Source organism: Pseudophryne corroboree, unplaced genomic scaffold (genome assembly GCF_028390025.1).
Source record: "Pseudophryne corroboree isolate aPseCor3 unplaced genomic scaffold, aPseCor3.hap2 scaffold_929, whole genome shotgun sequence".
NCBI classification, from domain to species: Eukaryota; Metazoa; Chordata; class Amphibia; order Anura; family Myobatrachidae; genus Pseudophryne; species Pseudophryne corroboree.
Genome location: NW_026970509.1, coordinates 202,875 through 219,497, shown reverse-complemented (window position 1 = coordinate 219,497; position 16,623 = coordinate 202,875). Strand labels below are relative to the sequence as shown.

General features: G+C 47.0%; 1 protein-coding gene across 1 annotated transcript in view; it reads right to left on the bottom strand.

The window, feature by feature from the left end:
- Window positions 1–10,174: 10,174 nt before the first annotated feature.
- The window catches only part of LOC135047439 (gastrula zinc finger protein XlCGF26.1-like), a 31,327-nt gene continuing 24,878 nt past the window's right edge, over window positions 10,175–16,623 (bottom strand). The window contains exon 2 of the mRNA XM_063955447.1: window positions 10,175–14,639. Within this exon, the coding sequence (XP_063811517.1) occupies window positions 13,156–14,601 (1,446 nt within the window). The 5' untranslated portion in view covers window positions 14,602–14,639 and the 3' untranslated portion in view covers window positions 10,175–13,155. The remainder of the gene's footprint in view (window positions 14,640–16,623) is intronic.

The following is a 16,623-nucleotide window of genomic DNA, read 5'->3' as shown; positions in this document are numbered from 1 at the left end:
GTTTAACCTTGGTCTGTAAGCTAGCTGTTTGAGCGATTGAGATGCTCAGCAACCCTAATAACAAATGGTGAAACACACTCCTTGCTAAGGTTCCAACACCTTTACTAGATGATGTAAGTAAGTCAAAGGAAAAAGAAACAGTAACAGCTTATACACTACAGGCTACCAATATCTAGCAGAATAACTAAACAGAAATATACACAACAGTGAACGATCGCAAACACAAATACATAGGCTAAGAATGAATGTCTTACATTAAACGGGTAACAAAGTGGCCACAGAGAAACATACCATACGGGGGAACACTCGCTAGCGCAACCGGATCCAGTCCTCCAATTATCAGAGATAAATGTTGAAGAGAGAGAGTACTGGCCGGTCTGGGGACAGTGACCATTATATACACAACCTACAGTGTACTACAAAGGGCCCTACAATCTTATTGTTCATTGGACACAGGAATGTCTCTCAGCATTATAACAAAAGGTCATAGGTTGGTTTGAACAGGTGGGCTGTGACTATATCAAACTGCTCAGGTGGGAGGGAATCTCAAGATTCCCGCCGCATGGATAATGAACCGCAAATATAGGAAATGTCCAGAAACTACTAATAGACATAACTATACGCAGGAGCGATTAATCTTTACCTAACCAGCACTGGATTGTTCCTAATAAAATGTTCTTTAGTTAGGTACCAGACATCACTTCTCAGACCCTATCTGACCCTTCGTATCATGCAAAGAGGAATTCCTCTGTCCAGGGACCAGTTACATTAAACAAACTTATAGTTATTATTAAGGGGAACATTATCTATAAAATAAGAATTTACTCACCGGTAATTCTATTTCTCGTAGTCCGTAGTGGATGCTGGGAACTCCAAAAGGACCATGGGGAATAGCGGGCTCCGAAGGAGGCTGGGCACTCTAGAAAGATTTATGACTACCTGGTGTGCACTGGCTCCTCCCACTATGACCCTCCTCCAAGACTCAGTTAGGACACTGTGCCCGGACGAGCGTACACAATAAGGAAGGATTTTGAATCCCGGGTAAGACTCATACCAGCCACACCAATCACACCGTATAACTCGTGATATTATACCCAGTTAACAGTATGAAACAATTGAGCCTCTCAACAGATGGCTCAACAATAACCCGATTTAGTTAACAATAACTATGTACAAGTATTGCAGATAAACCGCACTTGGGATGGGCGCCCAGCATCCACTACGGACTACGAGAAATAGAATTACCGGTGAGTAAATTCTTATTTTCTCTGACGTCCTAGTGGATGCTGGGAACTCCGAAAGGACCATGGGGATTATACCAAAGCTCCCAAACGGGCGGGAGAGTGCGGATGACTCTGCAGCACTGAATGAGAGAACTCCAGGTCCTCCTTAGCCAGGGTATCAAATTTGTAGAATTTTTCAAACGTGTTTGCCCCTGACCAAGTAGCAGCTCGGCAAAATTGTAAAACCGAGACCCCTCGGGCACCGCCCAAGATGAGCCCACCTTCCTTGTGGAATGGGCATTGACAGATTTTAGCTGTGGCAGGCCTGCCACAGAATGTGCAAGCTGAATTGTACTACAAATCCAACGAGCAATAGTCTGCTTAGAAGCAGGAGCACCCAGCTTGTTGGGTGCATATAAAATAAACAGCGAGTCAGATTTTCTGATTCCCGCTGTCCTGGAAACATATATTTTCAGGGCCCTGACAACGTCTAGCAACTTGGAGTCCTCCAAGTCCTTAGTAGCCGCAGGCACCACAATAGGCTGGTTCAGGTGAAACGCTGACACCACCTTAGGGAGAAACTGGGGACAAGTCCTCAATTCTGCCCTATCCATATGGAAAATCAGATAAGGGCTTTTACATGATAAAGCCGCCAATTCTGATACTCTCCTGGCCGAAGCCAAGGCCAATAACATGACCACTTTCCACGTGAGATATTTCAGATCCACGGTCTTTAGTGGCTCAAACCAATGTGATTTTAAGAAACTCAACACCACGTTGAGATCCCAAGGTGCCACAGGAGGCACAAATGGGGGCTGAATATGCAGCACTCCTTTTACAAATGTCTGAACTTCAGGTACTGAAGCTAGTTCTTTTTGAAAGAAAATCGACAGAGTCGATATCTGTACCTTAAATGAACCTAATTTTAGGCCCATATTTACTCCTGCTTGCAGGAAATGCAGAAATCGACCTAGTTGAAATTCTTCTGTTGGGGCCCTTTCGGCCTCACACCATGCAACATATTTCCGCCATATGCGGTGATAATGATTTGCTGTAACCTCTTCCCTGGCTTTAATAAGCGTAGGAATGACTTCTTCCGGAATGCCCTTTTCCTTTAGGATCCGGCGTTCAACCGCTATGCCGTCAAACGCAGCCGCGGTAAGTCTTGGAACAGACAAGGCCCTTGCTGTAGCAGGTCTTGTCTGAGCGGCAGAGGCCACGGGTCCTCTGAGATCATTTCTTGAAGTTCCGGGTACCACGCTCGTCTTGGCCAATCCGGAACCCCGAGAATTGTGTTTACTCCTCGCCTTCTTATTATTCTCAATACCTTTGGTATGAGAGGCAGAGGAGAGAACACATAAACTGACTGATACACCCACGGTGTCACTAGAGCATCCACAGCTATTGCCTGAGGGTCTCTTGACCTGACGCAACACCTCTCTAGTTTTTTGTTTAGGCGGGACGCCATCATGTCCACCTGTGGACAATCCCACTGATTTACAATCATTTGGAAGGCTTCTAGATGAAGTCCCCACTCTCCCGGGTGGAGGTCGTGTCTGCTGAGAAAGTCTGCTTCCCAGTTGTCCACTCCCGGAATGAACACTGCTGACAGTGCTAGTAGATGATTTTCCGCCCATCGGAGAATTCTTGTGGCTTCTGCCATTGCCATCCTGCTTCTTGTGCCGCCCTGTCGATTCACATGGGCGACTGCCGTGATGTTGTCTGACTGGATCAGCACCGGCTGGTGTAGGAGCAGGGATTTTGCTTGACTTAGGGCATTGTACATGGCCCTTAGTTCCAGAATATTTATGTGAAGGTAAGTCTCCTGACTTGACCATAGTCCTTGGAAGTTTCTTCCCCTTGTGACTGCCCCCCAGCCTCGAAGGCTGGCATCCGTGGTCACCAGGACCCAGTCCTGTATGCCGAATCTGCGGCCCTCTAGAATATGAGCACCGTGCAGCCACCACAGAAAAGACACCCTGGTTCTTGGAGACAGGGTTATTAAACGATGCATCTGAATATGCGATCCGGACCACTTGTCCAACAGGTCCCACTGAAAGATTCTGGCATGGAACCTGCCGAATGGAATTGCCTCGTAAGAAGCTACCATCTTTCCCAGGACCCGTGTGCAGTGATGCACCGATACCTGTTTTGGTTTCAGGAGGTCTCTGACTAGAGAAGACAACTCCCTGGCTTTCTCCTCCGGGAGAAACACTTTTTTCTGGACTGTGTCCAGAATCATACCCAGGAACAGTATACGTGTAGTCGGAACTAGCTGTGACTTTGGGATATTCAGAATCCAGCCGTGCTGGCGCAGCACTTCCTGAGATAGTGCTACTCCCACCAACAACTGTTCCTTGGACCGTGCCTTTATTAGGAGATCGTCCAAGTACGGGATAATTAAAACTCCCTTTTTTCGGAGGAATATCATCATTTCGGCCATTACCTTGGTAAACACCCTCGGTGCCATGTACAGTCCAAACGGCCTGGACTTGGTAATGGCAAACCTGTACCACAAATCTGAGGTACTCCTGGCGAGGATGGTAAATGGGGACAATCAGGTAAGCATCCTTGATGTCCCGGGATACCATGTAATCCCCCTCGTCCAGGCTTGCAATAACCGCCCTGAGCGATTCCATCTTGAACTTGAATTTTTTTATGTATGTGTTCAAGGATTTTAAATATAAAATGGGTCACACCGAACCATGCGGTTTTGGTACCCCAAACCGTGTGGAATAGTAACCCCGCCCTTGTTGAAGTAGGGGCACCTTGAGTATTACCTGCTGGGAATACCCCTTATTAATTGCCTCTAGCACAGCCTCCCTGCCTGAGGGAGTTGTCGGCAAGGCATATTTGAGGAAACGGCGGGGGGAGACATCTCGAATTCCAGCTTGTACCCCTGAAATACTACTTGAAAGAAACAGGGTTCCACCTGTGAGCAAGCCCACTAATTGCTGAAATTTTTGAGACGGCCCCCCACCGTACCTGGCTACACCTGTGGAGCACCCGCGTCATGCTGTGGACTCACAGGAAACGGGGGAAGAATTTTGATTCTGGGAACAGGCTGACTGGTGCAGCTTTTTCCCTCTTCCCTTGTCTCTGTACAGAAAGGAAGCGCCATTTGATCCGCTTGCTTTTCTGAAGCCGAAAGGACTGTACCTGATAATACAGTGCTTTCTTAGTCTGTGAGGAAACCTGAGGTAAAAATATTTCTTCCCAGCAGTTGCTGTGGATACGAGGTCCCAGAGACCATCCCCAAATAATTCCTCACCCTTATAAGGCAGAATCTCTATGCGCCTTTTAAGTCAGCATCACCTTTCCAGTGACAGGTCTCTAATACCCTCCTGACAGAATGGATATTACATTCATTTTGGATGCCAGCCGGCAAAATATCCCTCTGTGCATCCCTCATATATAAGACGACGTCTTTAATACGTTCTCATATTAGCAAACTAGTATGCTTGACAGGGTCACCGACCACGCTGCAGCAGCACGATCTGCAGGTCTCAGTCTAGTACCTGAGTGTGTAAATACAGACTTCAGGATAGCCTCCTGCTTTTTATCAACAGGTACCTTCAAAGTGGCCGTTCCTAAAACGGCAGTGCCACCTTTTTTGACAACCGTGTGAGCGCCTTATCCACCCTAGGGGATATCTCCCAGCGTAACTTATCCTCCTGGCGGGAAAGGGTACGCCATCAGTAACTTTTTAGAAATTACCAGTTTCTTAACGGGGGAACCCACGCTTTTCACACACTTCATTTATTCATCTGATGGGGGAACAAAACACTGCCTGTTTTTTCTCCCCAAACCTAAAACCCATTTTTAGAGGTGCTTGGGTTGATGTCAGAAATGTATAACACATTTTTTATTGCCGGGATCAAGTCACAGATGTTCCTAGTGGATTGTGTATATGTCTCAACCTTGTCGACACTGGAGTCAGACTCCGTGTCGACATCTGTGTCTGCCATCTGAGAGAGTTTTTGAGCCCCTGATGGCCTTTGAGACGCCTGGGCAGGCGCGGGCTGAGAAGCCGGCTGTCCCACAGCTGTTACGTCATCCACCCTTTTATGTAAGGAGTTGACACTGTCGGTTAATACCTTTCACCTATCCATCTACTCTGGTGTCGGCCCCACAGGGGGCGACATCACATATATCGGCCTCTGCTCCATCACCATATAAGCCTCCTCATTCAACATGTCGACACAGCCGTACCGACACACCGCAGACACACAGGGAATGCTCTAAACGAGGACAGGACCCACAAAAGCCCTTTGGGGGGACAGAGTGAGAGTATGCCAGCACACACCAGAGCGCTATATAATGCAGGGACTAACTGAGTTATGTCCCCTATAGCTGCTGTTTTTATACAATGTATACTGCGCCTAAGTTTAGTGCCCCCCCTCTCTTTTTTAACCCTTTTCTGTAGTGTAGACTTCAGGGGAGAGCTAGGGAGCTTCCTTCCAGCGGAGCTGTGAGGGAAAAATGGCGCCAGTGTGCTGAGGGAGATAGCTCCGCCCCTTTTCCGCTGCCTATTCTCCCGCTTTTTTATGGAATCTGGCAGGGGTATTTACCTCATATATAGCCCCTATTTTTGCCAGCCAAGGTGTTTTTATTGCTGCCTCAGGGCACCCCCCCCCCCAGCGCCCTGCACCCTCAGTGACCGGAGTGTGAAGTGTGTGAGAGGAGCAATGGCGCACAGCTGCAGTGCTGTGCGCTACCTTGGTGAAGACTGATGTCTTCATGCCACCGATTTTCCGGACCACCTTCTTGCTTCTGGCTCTGTAAGGGGGACGGCGGCGCGGCTCCGGGACCGAACATCAAGGCTGGGCCTGCGGTCGATCCCTCTGGAGCTAATGGTGTCCAGTAGCCTAAGAAGCCCAATCCGGCTGCAAGCAGGCGAGTTCGCTTCTTCTCCCCTTAGTCCCTCGCTGCAGTGAGCCTGTTGCCAGCAGGTCTCACTGAAAATAAAAAACCTAAATCTATACTTTCTTTCTAAAGGCTCAGGAGAGCCCCTAGTGTGCATCCAACCTCGGCCGGGCACAAAATCTAACTGAGGCTTGGAGGAGGGTCATAGTGGGAGGAGCCAGTGCACACCAGGTAGTCATAAATCTTTCTAGAGTGCCCAGCCTCCTTCGGAGCCCGCTATTCCCCATGGTCCTTTCGGAGTTCCCAGCATCCAGTAGGACGTCAGAAAAAACATACTATTTGGATTTACTATGTAACGATTGAGTTGCCCGCTAGGCGCACACAAACTCTACCGTAAATGCACATACCATGCGCTCGAGCGCATGGCCGTGGAGGCGCCGTCACGCAACTGCGAATATGCGCACGCACGGGAGAGAATGTGTACGTGCAGCAGGCAAGCGCATGGGGTGAATATATGGCAACGTGTAGCATGATATTTTTCCGACTTTGACAATACGTCTGTGACATGGCAGTTAGTGGCTGATTGGCTGGTACTTTATCATCGTGAAATGTATCCCTTTTTTAATCACTTTTTAAGGCTGAGTACATCTGGCCCATTCAGAGAAAACGGACAGCACTCCAGGACTTTTAAAGGGATGAAGTATATTGTAATTTTGTGACTTTGCTGACAATATAATTCACTTGAAAAGTCCTGGAGTGCTGTCTATTCTTTACACACACTAGCTGGCATGTTAAGAATCGTATAGGACAATGAGGCCAATTTCACTGTTTATGGTGTCTGTAATTAGGGTTAGGTATGGGATGTCGACCCCAACCCTCCCTCCCCACAGCTTAAGCCTAACCCTCCCTGGCATACTCACAATCAGGATGCCGGGATTCTGGCGTCTGCATTCTGACAGGTGTTGGGATTCCAGCGCCAGTATTCTGAACACTGGTATCTCATTCACCAGGATGCCAACTACATCCTTTTAATTGTATGTGTACTATACATTCATATATACGCACAGACATACATATTGTATATTTGTATGCTCCCTATTGTGTTCCATCCCTCCATCTGTAAGTCCATTACTAACCCCCCTCCTCCATATGTACTGTATTGTGCCCCAGTGCCTGTGTTTTCCAAGTGCAAACCAACCATTGGGCTGTCTGTGGTCCCACAGAACCCCCCTAGGTTACTTACCTTAAGCTGTTTTCCTGTTTTTCCCTCGGCATTGGCAGGATACCTCTTGCAAGTGGCAGCAATAGAACAGGGGCCTGGAGGGGCGGCCGTGGGGGTACCCATAGGGAGCTATAGTTACATCCACCTCCTATGTACCTTCCCATGACTTGAAGTTACACGTGTTGGCACAGAGGAAGCGATGAGGCACTATGTGATACAGCCTCATAGTGGCGGCTGCACCTGATTAGAATCGCATCAGCGGCCAGCGCAATGTAAAAGGAGGAGGCTGCATACAGAGACATCCTTCAGATTTTTTGCTAGATTAATTCAGCGGTGCCCTACAGGAGCTGGCGCCCCTAGGCAGCCGCCTAAAGCTGCCTAATGGTAGAGCCGGCCCTGCCTCTATGTTTTTTAACTTTTCTATGGATGTTTTTTACTTTCTGCTGATTTTAAATAAACTTCTGGATAAACCACGGACAGGAGAGACATGTATCACTGGGTTAGACAACCAAAGCACTGACGATTAGGCAGCCTTAATGCGGGATATTTATACCAGCTGAGAAGCAGGTATTGGCTGGCTAATTAGGCAGAGTCCAGAGTGCAGCTGCTGGGTAATCAGGCAGAGACCAGAGTGCAGCTTATAGGATGTAAACAAACATGGCTGCGCCCATGTTTGAATTTGGAGGGAGAGTGTTTGTAACTTGCATGTGGGTTTAGCAGTGATGCTGCCTGGATCAGTGAAGAGACTTCCTGCATGCAGACAGTGCAGATGGAATCCAGGCTTGGAACGCTGGGACAGTTTCAGGAGTCATTGGGAAGTTAAACACTTATGAGAAATTACCTAGATCGTAACACATGTCCTCTAGATTTTTTTACTTTTCTATGGATGTTTTTTTACTTTGTGCTGATTTTTAATAAACTGTAATCCCCTTTTCTATGGACTTGGAATCTCGTATTTGGTTCTTTTTCCTGTCTCCGGTATAAAGAAACCTTGATGTGAGTGTAACAGCTTAAATCATTGTGAGTGGGGTACGTACATCCTTATTGAAAAACCATCACTGGCTGATTTCAGTTGAAAGATACCTTTATGTGCTTTCATCTACACTGATAGTGTGAGTTTGGGTACGCATATGTATATACCAACAACTACATCATTTGGGATTTTTCACATCCAAACAAGGATATATCCATTCAAGAGTGGGTTCCACATAAAGATACCATTATATGTTTATTTACCATTTCCACTGAGTGAGTACGGTACGCCATCCAGAACCTCCTGATTCATTTAATTCAACACATTTTTTGCAGTCACATCAATCTCTATTGTGGACGTATTACACCATGATGTTTTTGTTCTGTTTTGTTTCCTTTGAGCGTTGATCTTATCAAAGATTGAAATCTAGCACAAAGAATGAACATCTTCATCTCCCCTACATTGCTTCCGTCTTACAAGAGGGAAGAATTAATCATTCAGAGCGATTGTGACTTATCTGTATCCACTACTTTTGTGTATTTCGCTGTGGTATTATGACCTAATGAAATTCACTTTGGAGCAAGAGCCAAGGATAAGGTCACAGTGTAATCTGGATCCGGATTCTCCCACTCTTGTGGAAGAGGAGGCATCGGAGAGTCTGGATCTGGTAAGTACACACACATTTGTATTGTACCCACACATTTTTACATGGAGTTCATTTTTGTTTTATATTGTAGGATATTACACCGGAGCTGGAAGTGGAGCCTTCCATGAGCAAGGCAACTGAAGTGGATGACCCAACCCCACAGGCATGACCCCCGACACAGCGGAGGTCATCCGGAAACCCACTTCTGCCCCGCCCAGCTCACAACAGTTTTTTACTCTCGCCGAGGAGGTTTTTAATAGGCCCCCGGACTTGGAGCAATCTGTTGGAAATTACATCATGGCGGAGATGCGACTGATGAATGAGGATCAAAAGATCTTCAAGCATCTGGTTCTTGATGCTACCTCACACGCAAATTAATAATCTCTTGATGAGGCGTGTCAGATACCACCTGCCAGGTGCTGTCTCCTTATGTGGCGGGAAGCCCTCAACAGATGAGCTGTTTTCCGCTGGGACCCATACAGCCCACCCCCTCCTCCCATTCCAGCGCGTCATCCAGTGGTATGTACTTAGACATGCTGAGTACACAGTCCACTGTACTGGACGATCCTCATTTTTTAAATTTATAATTCATTTTTTTTTGTTTTTTTTTAGTTGTTTGAAAAATTGTTGTTGCCCTTACCCCAGTCTCTTCCTCCAAGTGTCCTGTATTGAGGTCATTAGTACCACAGCGTTGGTTTCTTGACCTCATTGTCCCGGACTTCTGATCATTGTGATCTATACACTTCTTGTGTTCCTTCTAAGAGCACTGGTCAGAAATCTGCATTTTATCTTCTCCCCAATGTATGGTGGCAGCGCTGATATTCTGTGGGATACGCCTGATTCCTCTACTGGTTACTGTTGGCATTCTCCTGATAGTCAAAGAATGAAGACCAGAATTGGTGGTTTTCTTCTATTATTTATATATAAAGTTTTGGGTATTTTAAAATTGCTTTGTGTTTTTCTTGTTCAATTAATGGCTGTTAATGCAAATGTCATTTTGTGTAACATATTTTTGTAAAAATCAGAGGGTCAGCGAGACGTTTTGGAGCCAATGTATCATTTACTATTTGCTGCTAATTCCCCCAAAACAACCGTACCTCCCAAATGTAAGTAGAAGGGACTGCAGCAGGTATCTCCCATACCTTCATACATGGACATTTCCAGGCACGGGTCAGGTAAGTTGTTTTTTTTTTTTTTAAATACAACAACCCTAATTCACCTACAAGTAAAAAAAAAAACAGAACTTTTGAATAGACAAATTTATTTGAATACAACAAATGATAAAACTAACATAGCCAAAATTGCACCAGAAATCTATTTTTTGCTTTTAAACGACTTTATTTCATATCTTTAATACACATATTTTATCTATATTTTTAACTTAAAAAATACTTTACTCTGCACAACAGCCTATGGGGGTCATTCAGACCCAGCCGCAATAGTGGCCCGCAGCAGTTTACCCGGTGGTGGCAAAATGTACACGCGCAGCGGCCACGCAGACACACACATTCCGGTCACATCCCTGAGGGCTGAACGCGGACGGGCCGGGACCATTTTCCGGGGGGATGGGGGGCTGCGTGATGTCACATGTGTTCATCTTTGATTGACCCCCCTATATGCTTCCAGAGTGCATATCTGTTACGATCCCTGGCGCTCAGAACACGGAAGATGTTATGAAGTGAGTCCGGAGCACCAGGACGTAATGCTGGATTTGGTGATATAGAACGGGAATAGCCCCTGGCACCCTACCTCCGTTGTTTTACCTGTGTTGTCAATTCACTCTTGTAGGACTATGGTTTCTTGGGCCCATGGCAGCCGCGTTTGAAGAGCGGATTAGGTCTGCCCAACTCCGATGCCCCCTCAGGTCTTAAGGAGAGACAAAGCGTGAACTGAGACAGGGTAATAACAAGGGGCCCTCTAACTGAAACAACCAAAGCCAGGGGCTACTGACTAGCATAAAACTAAATGTATGCGCGGCTTGCCGCCAAAGGAAAAAAACAACCAAAAAGATACCACTGTCCACTCCCCCACACGGCACCGCCGAGTTCCGGGGAGAACAGTGGAAGCGGAAACCTCCCCAAATGCACCAGTACAAAATAATGCAATACTAAAGCGGGCTAGGCCGCAACACGAAACCGGGCGAGAACCCCAAACGACAGCCACAGGTTCACGAGGATCAGAAGGATTCCCAGGACCGGCTAAAGAACTCCTGGATACAAGGACACAGGGAGCAGGATGGGCCGGATACAGCAGACCAGGAACAGACGTTCACCAGACATAAACAGCATACAGGAAGCTATCACCGGCGTTAGTGTGAGGCACTGAGGAGGCATATAACAGGGAAGCCTCCAATGGGAGTACAGAGCCTAATTAATAAATGTCGTGCAGCTGCCTTGCTGCACGAGCAGGGGAAAACAGGTAAATGCTTTAATTAGTGCAACGGGGAACGCGGTCCGCCTGTGGCGTCCCCGTTGCTATGGACCCGGCGGCCCTGAACGCACGGCGTCCTAGCGTTGCCAGGGAGCCGGCGGCTATCGCGCTCCCGGCGTCCCTAGGCGCCGTGCGGAGACGGACAGGAAGAGAGGCGCGGTGGCCGTGACTGCTGCTCTGTCAGAGAGCGGGCGAGCACCGCCGCACCTAACAATATCTAATCTTTTCCAAGTTAATTCAAATGATATGAGATCGGTAGCACCAGGATTATTACACAGAACACACATAAAGGCTGACTCAGCAAATAACAATAACACATACAAGGGAATAATTAGAAATAAGGAAGCATAATCATCATTAAGTCTAATTATCAACTGATTCTGTGTGGAACACATACACCTCTTTACTGCCTCCAGCAGCCCCTGGTACTGCACTGCAGCCACCCACCCTGTCTCCCCCACTACTGCCACCCACCCTGTCTCCCTCACTACTGCCATCTGCCCTGTCTCCTCCCACTACTGCCGCCTGCCCTGTCTCCCCCCACTACTGCCACCTGCCCTGTCTCACCCCACTACTGCCACCTGCCCTATCTTCCCACTGACACCTCAGCGCTGCTTGGGAACAATATTACCCACTTAGACACTGCCTCCAGCAGCCCCCACTACTGCACTACTGCCACCCACCCTGTCTCCCCATCACAGGGCAAGGCCACCCAGCATGCTGACCGCCGCCTCCCCCCTTGATGAAATAGAAATTGCGATTGCCTCACCATTTCCGCTTCATCGTAGAAATGAGTGAAGCCTCCTGCTGCCGCAGCTTAACTGCTACCGCAGGAGGCCCGCCGCATTCTTCTCAATCACGGCGGCTGCATGTGATGTCACAAAGCCACCGTGATGATGCCCGCTTGTCCGCCTCTGCCCTCCATTCACGCCACACCGCCTCCTCCCTGGAAATGGAGCATTGCCCGCTCACCCCAGGTGACTGCCTCTGCCTGACAGGCAATCGCATTTTCTGCAGAATATGCGGGCGCATGCGCAGGATTGGCACTGCGCATGCATCCGCAACTTTTTCTGAATAATTCCATTTGGATCACACTGCGATCCAACCTGAATTAGGCCCAGAGTCACCATCTTACAGGCAGCCGGTGAAGGGAGCAGAGAATGGGTGTTATGTGGCAGGAACGGGCTGGTTAGGTAACAGCCTGGCTGCTGCATTCTGTACAAGCTAGAAGCGGTGCAATTCTATTGCTGGGAGACCCAGATAGAGGACATTGCAGTAGTCTAAATGGGAGGATACAAGTGCATGTATGACATCAGGTAGATCTTCTGAGGGAAATAAATGCTGGAGTGTGGCTATGTTCCTCATAAGAGGATCTGATTGTGGCTGATACCTGATGTCTAAGTGTCACTCCACCATCCTGGACACCTAGATTCCGCACAGGATCAGCATTTTGTAACTCTGAACCCCCAAGCATAAGTCTGGTTGGTTTGCAAAGCTGAGCTGTAGCCCTGCCCTTTGTTGGTGAACTTCTATCATAATGACATGTTTCACCAGGACTGAGTCACAGCCAACTGGCATCACCCACACCTGGAGCTCAGCTAGACAACCATTTAGGATTGGTACTGGGTTCTCGGTACACGGAGTAAAAGACAGGTCATCTGTATAGCAGTGGCAGATGAGGGCATGACATCTGATTATTTCACCCTGCGGTAGCATGTATATTGCAAAAAGCATAGGAGATAGGATAAGAACCTTGAAGAACAACGCCTGGCAATGATAAGTATACTCCAGAAGATTAAAATGGCTTCTCACCTGTGTGACTTCTCTGATGTGTAACAAGTTGTGATTTCTGTGTAAAACATTTCCCACACTCAGTGCATGGAAATGGATTCTCACATGTGTGACTTTGCTGATGTCTAACAAGATGTGATTTCTGTGTAAAACATTTCCCACACTCGGTGCAAGAAAATAGCTTCTCACCTGTGTGACTTCTGTGATGTCTAACAAGAGATGATTTGAGTGCAAAACATTTCCCACACTCAGAACATGGAAATGGCTTCTCACCTGTGTGACTTCTTTGATGTATAACAAGACGGCATTTCCGTGTAAAACATTTCCCACACTCAGAGCAAGAAATTGGATTCTCCACTGTGTGACTTCTGTTATGACTAACAAGATCTGATTTGTGTGCAAAACATTTCCCACATTCAGAACATGGAAATGGCTTCTCACCTGTGTGACTTCTCTGATGTCTAACAAGATTTGATTTCTGTGCAAACCCTTTCCCACACTCAGGACATTGAAATGGCCTCTCACCTGTGTGACTTCGCTGATGTGTAACAAGTTGTGATTTCTTTGTAAAACATTTCCCACACTCAGAGCAAGAAATTGGATTCTCCACTGTGTGACTTCTGTTATGACTAACAAGATCTGATTTGTGTGCAAACCATTTCCCACACTCAGAACATGGAAATGGCTTCTCACCTGTGTGACTTCTCTGATGTATAACAAGTTGTGCTTTCCGACTATAACATTTTGCGCACTCAGAGCAAGAAAATGGCTTCTCACCTGTGTGACTTCTCTGATGTTTAACAAGATCTGATTTCCGTGCAAACCATTTCCCACACTCAGAACATGGAAATAGCCTCTCACCTGTGTGACTTATCTGATGTTTAACAACATCTGATTTCTGTGCAAACCATTTCCAACACTCAGGACATGGAAATGGCCTCTCACTTGTGTGACTTCTCTGATGTCTAGCACGTTGTGATTTCTGTGCAAAATATTTCCCACACTCAGAACATGGAAATGGTGATGTACTTGTGTGACTTCTCTTATGTGCATCAAGAGTCGTTTTGTATGTAAAACATTTCCCACACTTAGAACATGGAAATGGCTTCTCACCTGTGTGCCTTCTCTGATGTGTAACAAGAGCTGATTTGTATGTAAAACATTTCCCACACTCAGAACATAGAAATGGCCTCTCACCTGCCTTACCTGTCTGTGGGTTAATAGGCTTTGTGTTCTTTGTAAAACATTTGGCATCTATAGAACACGGAAACACTGTATCTACTCTCAGAGCTGTAACAGATGCACCAATATCAGAGTGATCAGGAGAACATTTCCCAGGATCAGAGGGATCAGCTGATAGAGCTGGATGTATAATTGGGGTAATGGGGTTATCTCCTGGAGAATCCTGTCTGCTGTCATTATCTTTTATGTCACAATCCGGGGATAACATTAGATGTCCTTCTGAGATATTCCTGCCGGTGTGTCCATCTGCTGGAAATAAAATACATTATGGAAATGTGACATTTTCTGTACCAATATTAATCTTGTAAACAATAGGAGAAGACGACTCTCTGGGACAGTTAATTGTAAATGTGTGTGTATAATAAAACATAACTTTTAATGAAGGCTTTATAATATTGTGTCTCAGACTATCATTTTGTCCACCCTCCTGAGAACACTCACAATAACAAATGTAATATTATAATAAGACTTAGATATATCTCTCTCTTGTACTGGTAACTAACCATGAAGTATAAATGGAGATGTAGTCACTCGTCAAGTCCTATGTCAGCACCAATGTAAAACAATGGCTGGGGAACAGATCGTATGAATTGGAGATTCTAGATCAGGGCTGGCCAAACCGGTCCTCGAGATCTACCAACAGTACACATTTTCCAGACTACCTAGCTGGTGCACAGGTGTAGTCATTACTAATTACGATGTGAAGCATTCATTCCTAACTGACAATTCTACAGATCTCCAGGAGGCCTGGAAAACATGAACTGTTGGTAGATGTCGAGGACCGGTTTGGCCAGCCCTGTTCTAGATGAACAATAACATCAGTCATATGAGCTGATGGATCAGAGAAATGTCTCCTAACATTACTCCTGGAAGCCTTGGTAATGTAGCATTCCTTTATGTGTGTGCTCATACGCTGGTAAGCCTGTACATGTGTTACTCACCCTTATATAACGTATATTGCTACAGCAGAGTAGGTGTGGAACAAGGTATTTTACATGCAATACACCATATAATACCCTGTAATCATCATCTGCTAGGTTATAATCCACTGTTAAACCCCCATAATCGGTGTATTACTTCTATATTCTCAGTAGTAATAAGGAAGATGTGTGTATGGTATGATATAGAGAATTACATATCAGAATCTATACTGCTGCCACCATACTTCTGCTTCTCATACGTGTGCTACTGGCAGCAGTGAACATCTGAGTGAGAGTGCAGGGAAGACAGCAGAGTCTGATGAGAAAGAGATTGGATCTGCCTTTGCAGGGCTGTACCACACCTGTCACCCCTGTTAGTATATAAAATAATAAATAAGAGGGGCCTGAGTCCATCCAGAGGTGCTTTCTGGAGCTTTCATTACTACGTGGCTTCTTATCTACCCTACCTGATAGCTCTCAGCCACCACTGGGACCAAGACCCAATCTATTAAATACCCCACTTCTCCTGCCCTAAAGCCGCTCCGGGCACCGTTCACTGCTGCAGCCTAGTGACGCAGCTGAAGCCACGGGCTGTATTCTGGAGCTAAGTGTGCCCAGTCTTTCCTGCACGCTCCGAATACCTGACTTGGAGGCACTTTTGCCTCAGGTGGGAGCACTGGCTCTTCTGCTACTCCTGGGGGCAGAACGGGCTGCGCAAAGTCACCGGAGCCCGGCAGTGATATTGGAAAGTGAGGTGATGATCAAGCACTCTTGCTCCGTTGCCCTTTCTCCGAATTCCACTAACCGATCTGCTAAGGTATCCGTGTGGCCCCACCTGGGACGTTGGACCTCTGGCCCTGCTAGGTATGAAACATGGCTGCTGCTAATAGAGAGGGTGGGGCTTCTGGGTCTCACCGGTTCTGTACAAAGGTCCACTGGTAGGCTGCCCTCTTCAATGCCAACGCCCTTAGCACTCTCTACCTCCGCCCGGCGGGGCTCCTCCAAGCTCACGAGTGCCGTCCTCATGACGCTTCTGGACGCGTTGAAAGGGATATCCACACCCTTCTCCTGATACACGATCTCCAGATCATCCTTAGACATTCCACTGAGGCCGCCATCTTGTGTGTTCTCCTGCGCTGCAGTTACTCCTCTCCTGAATAACCCGGCTTCTCCAATCAGGTGACCGAAAAGCCACCTAGGATTATCCCACCGCTATGCCAGCAATTTGTGTGACCGGATGTTTCTCTATGAAAGCCCTCGCCCTACCTTGCGTCCCGCCCCAGTCACAGAATGGATGCTTAGGTCACACG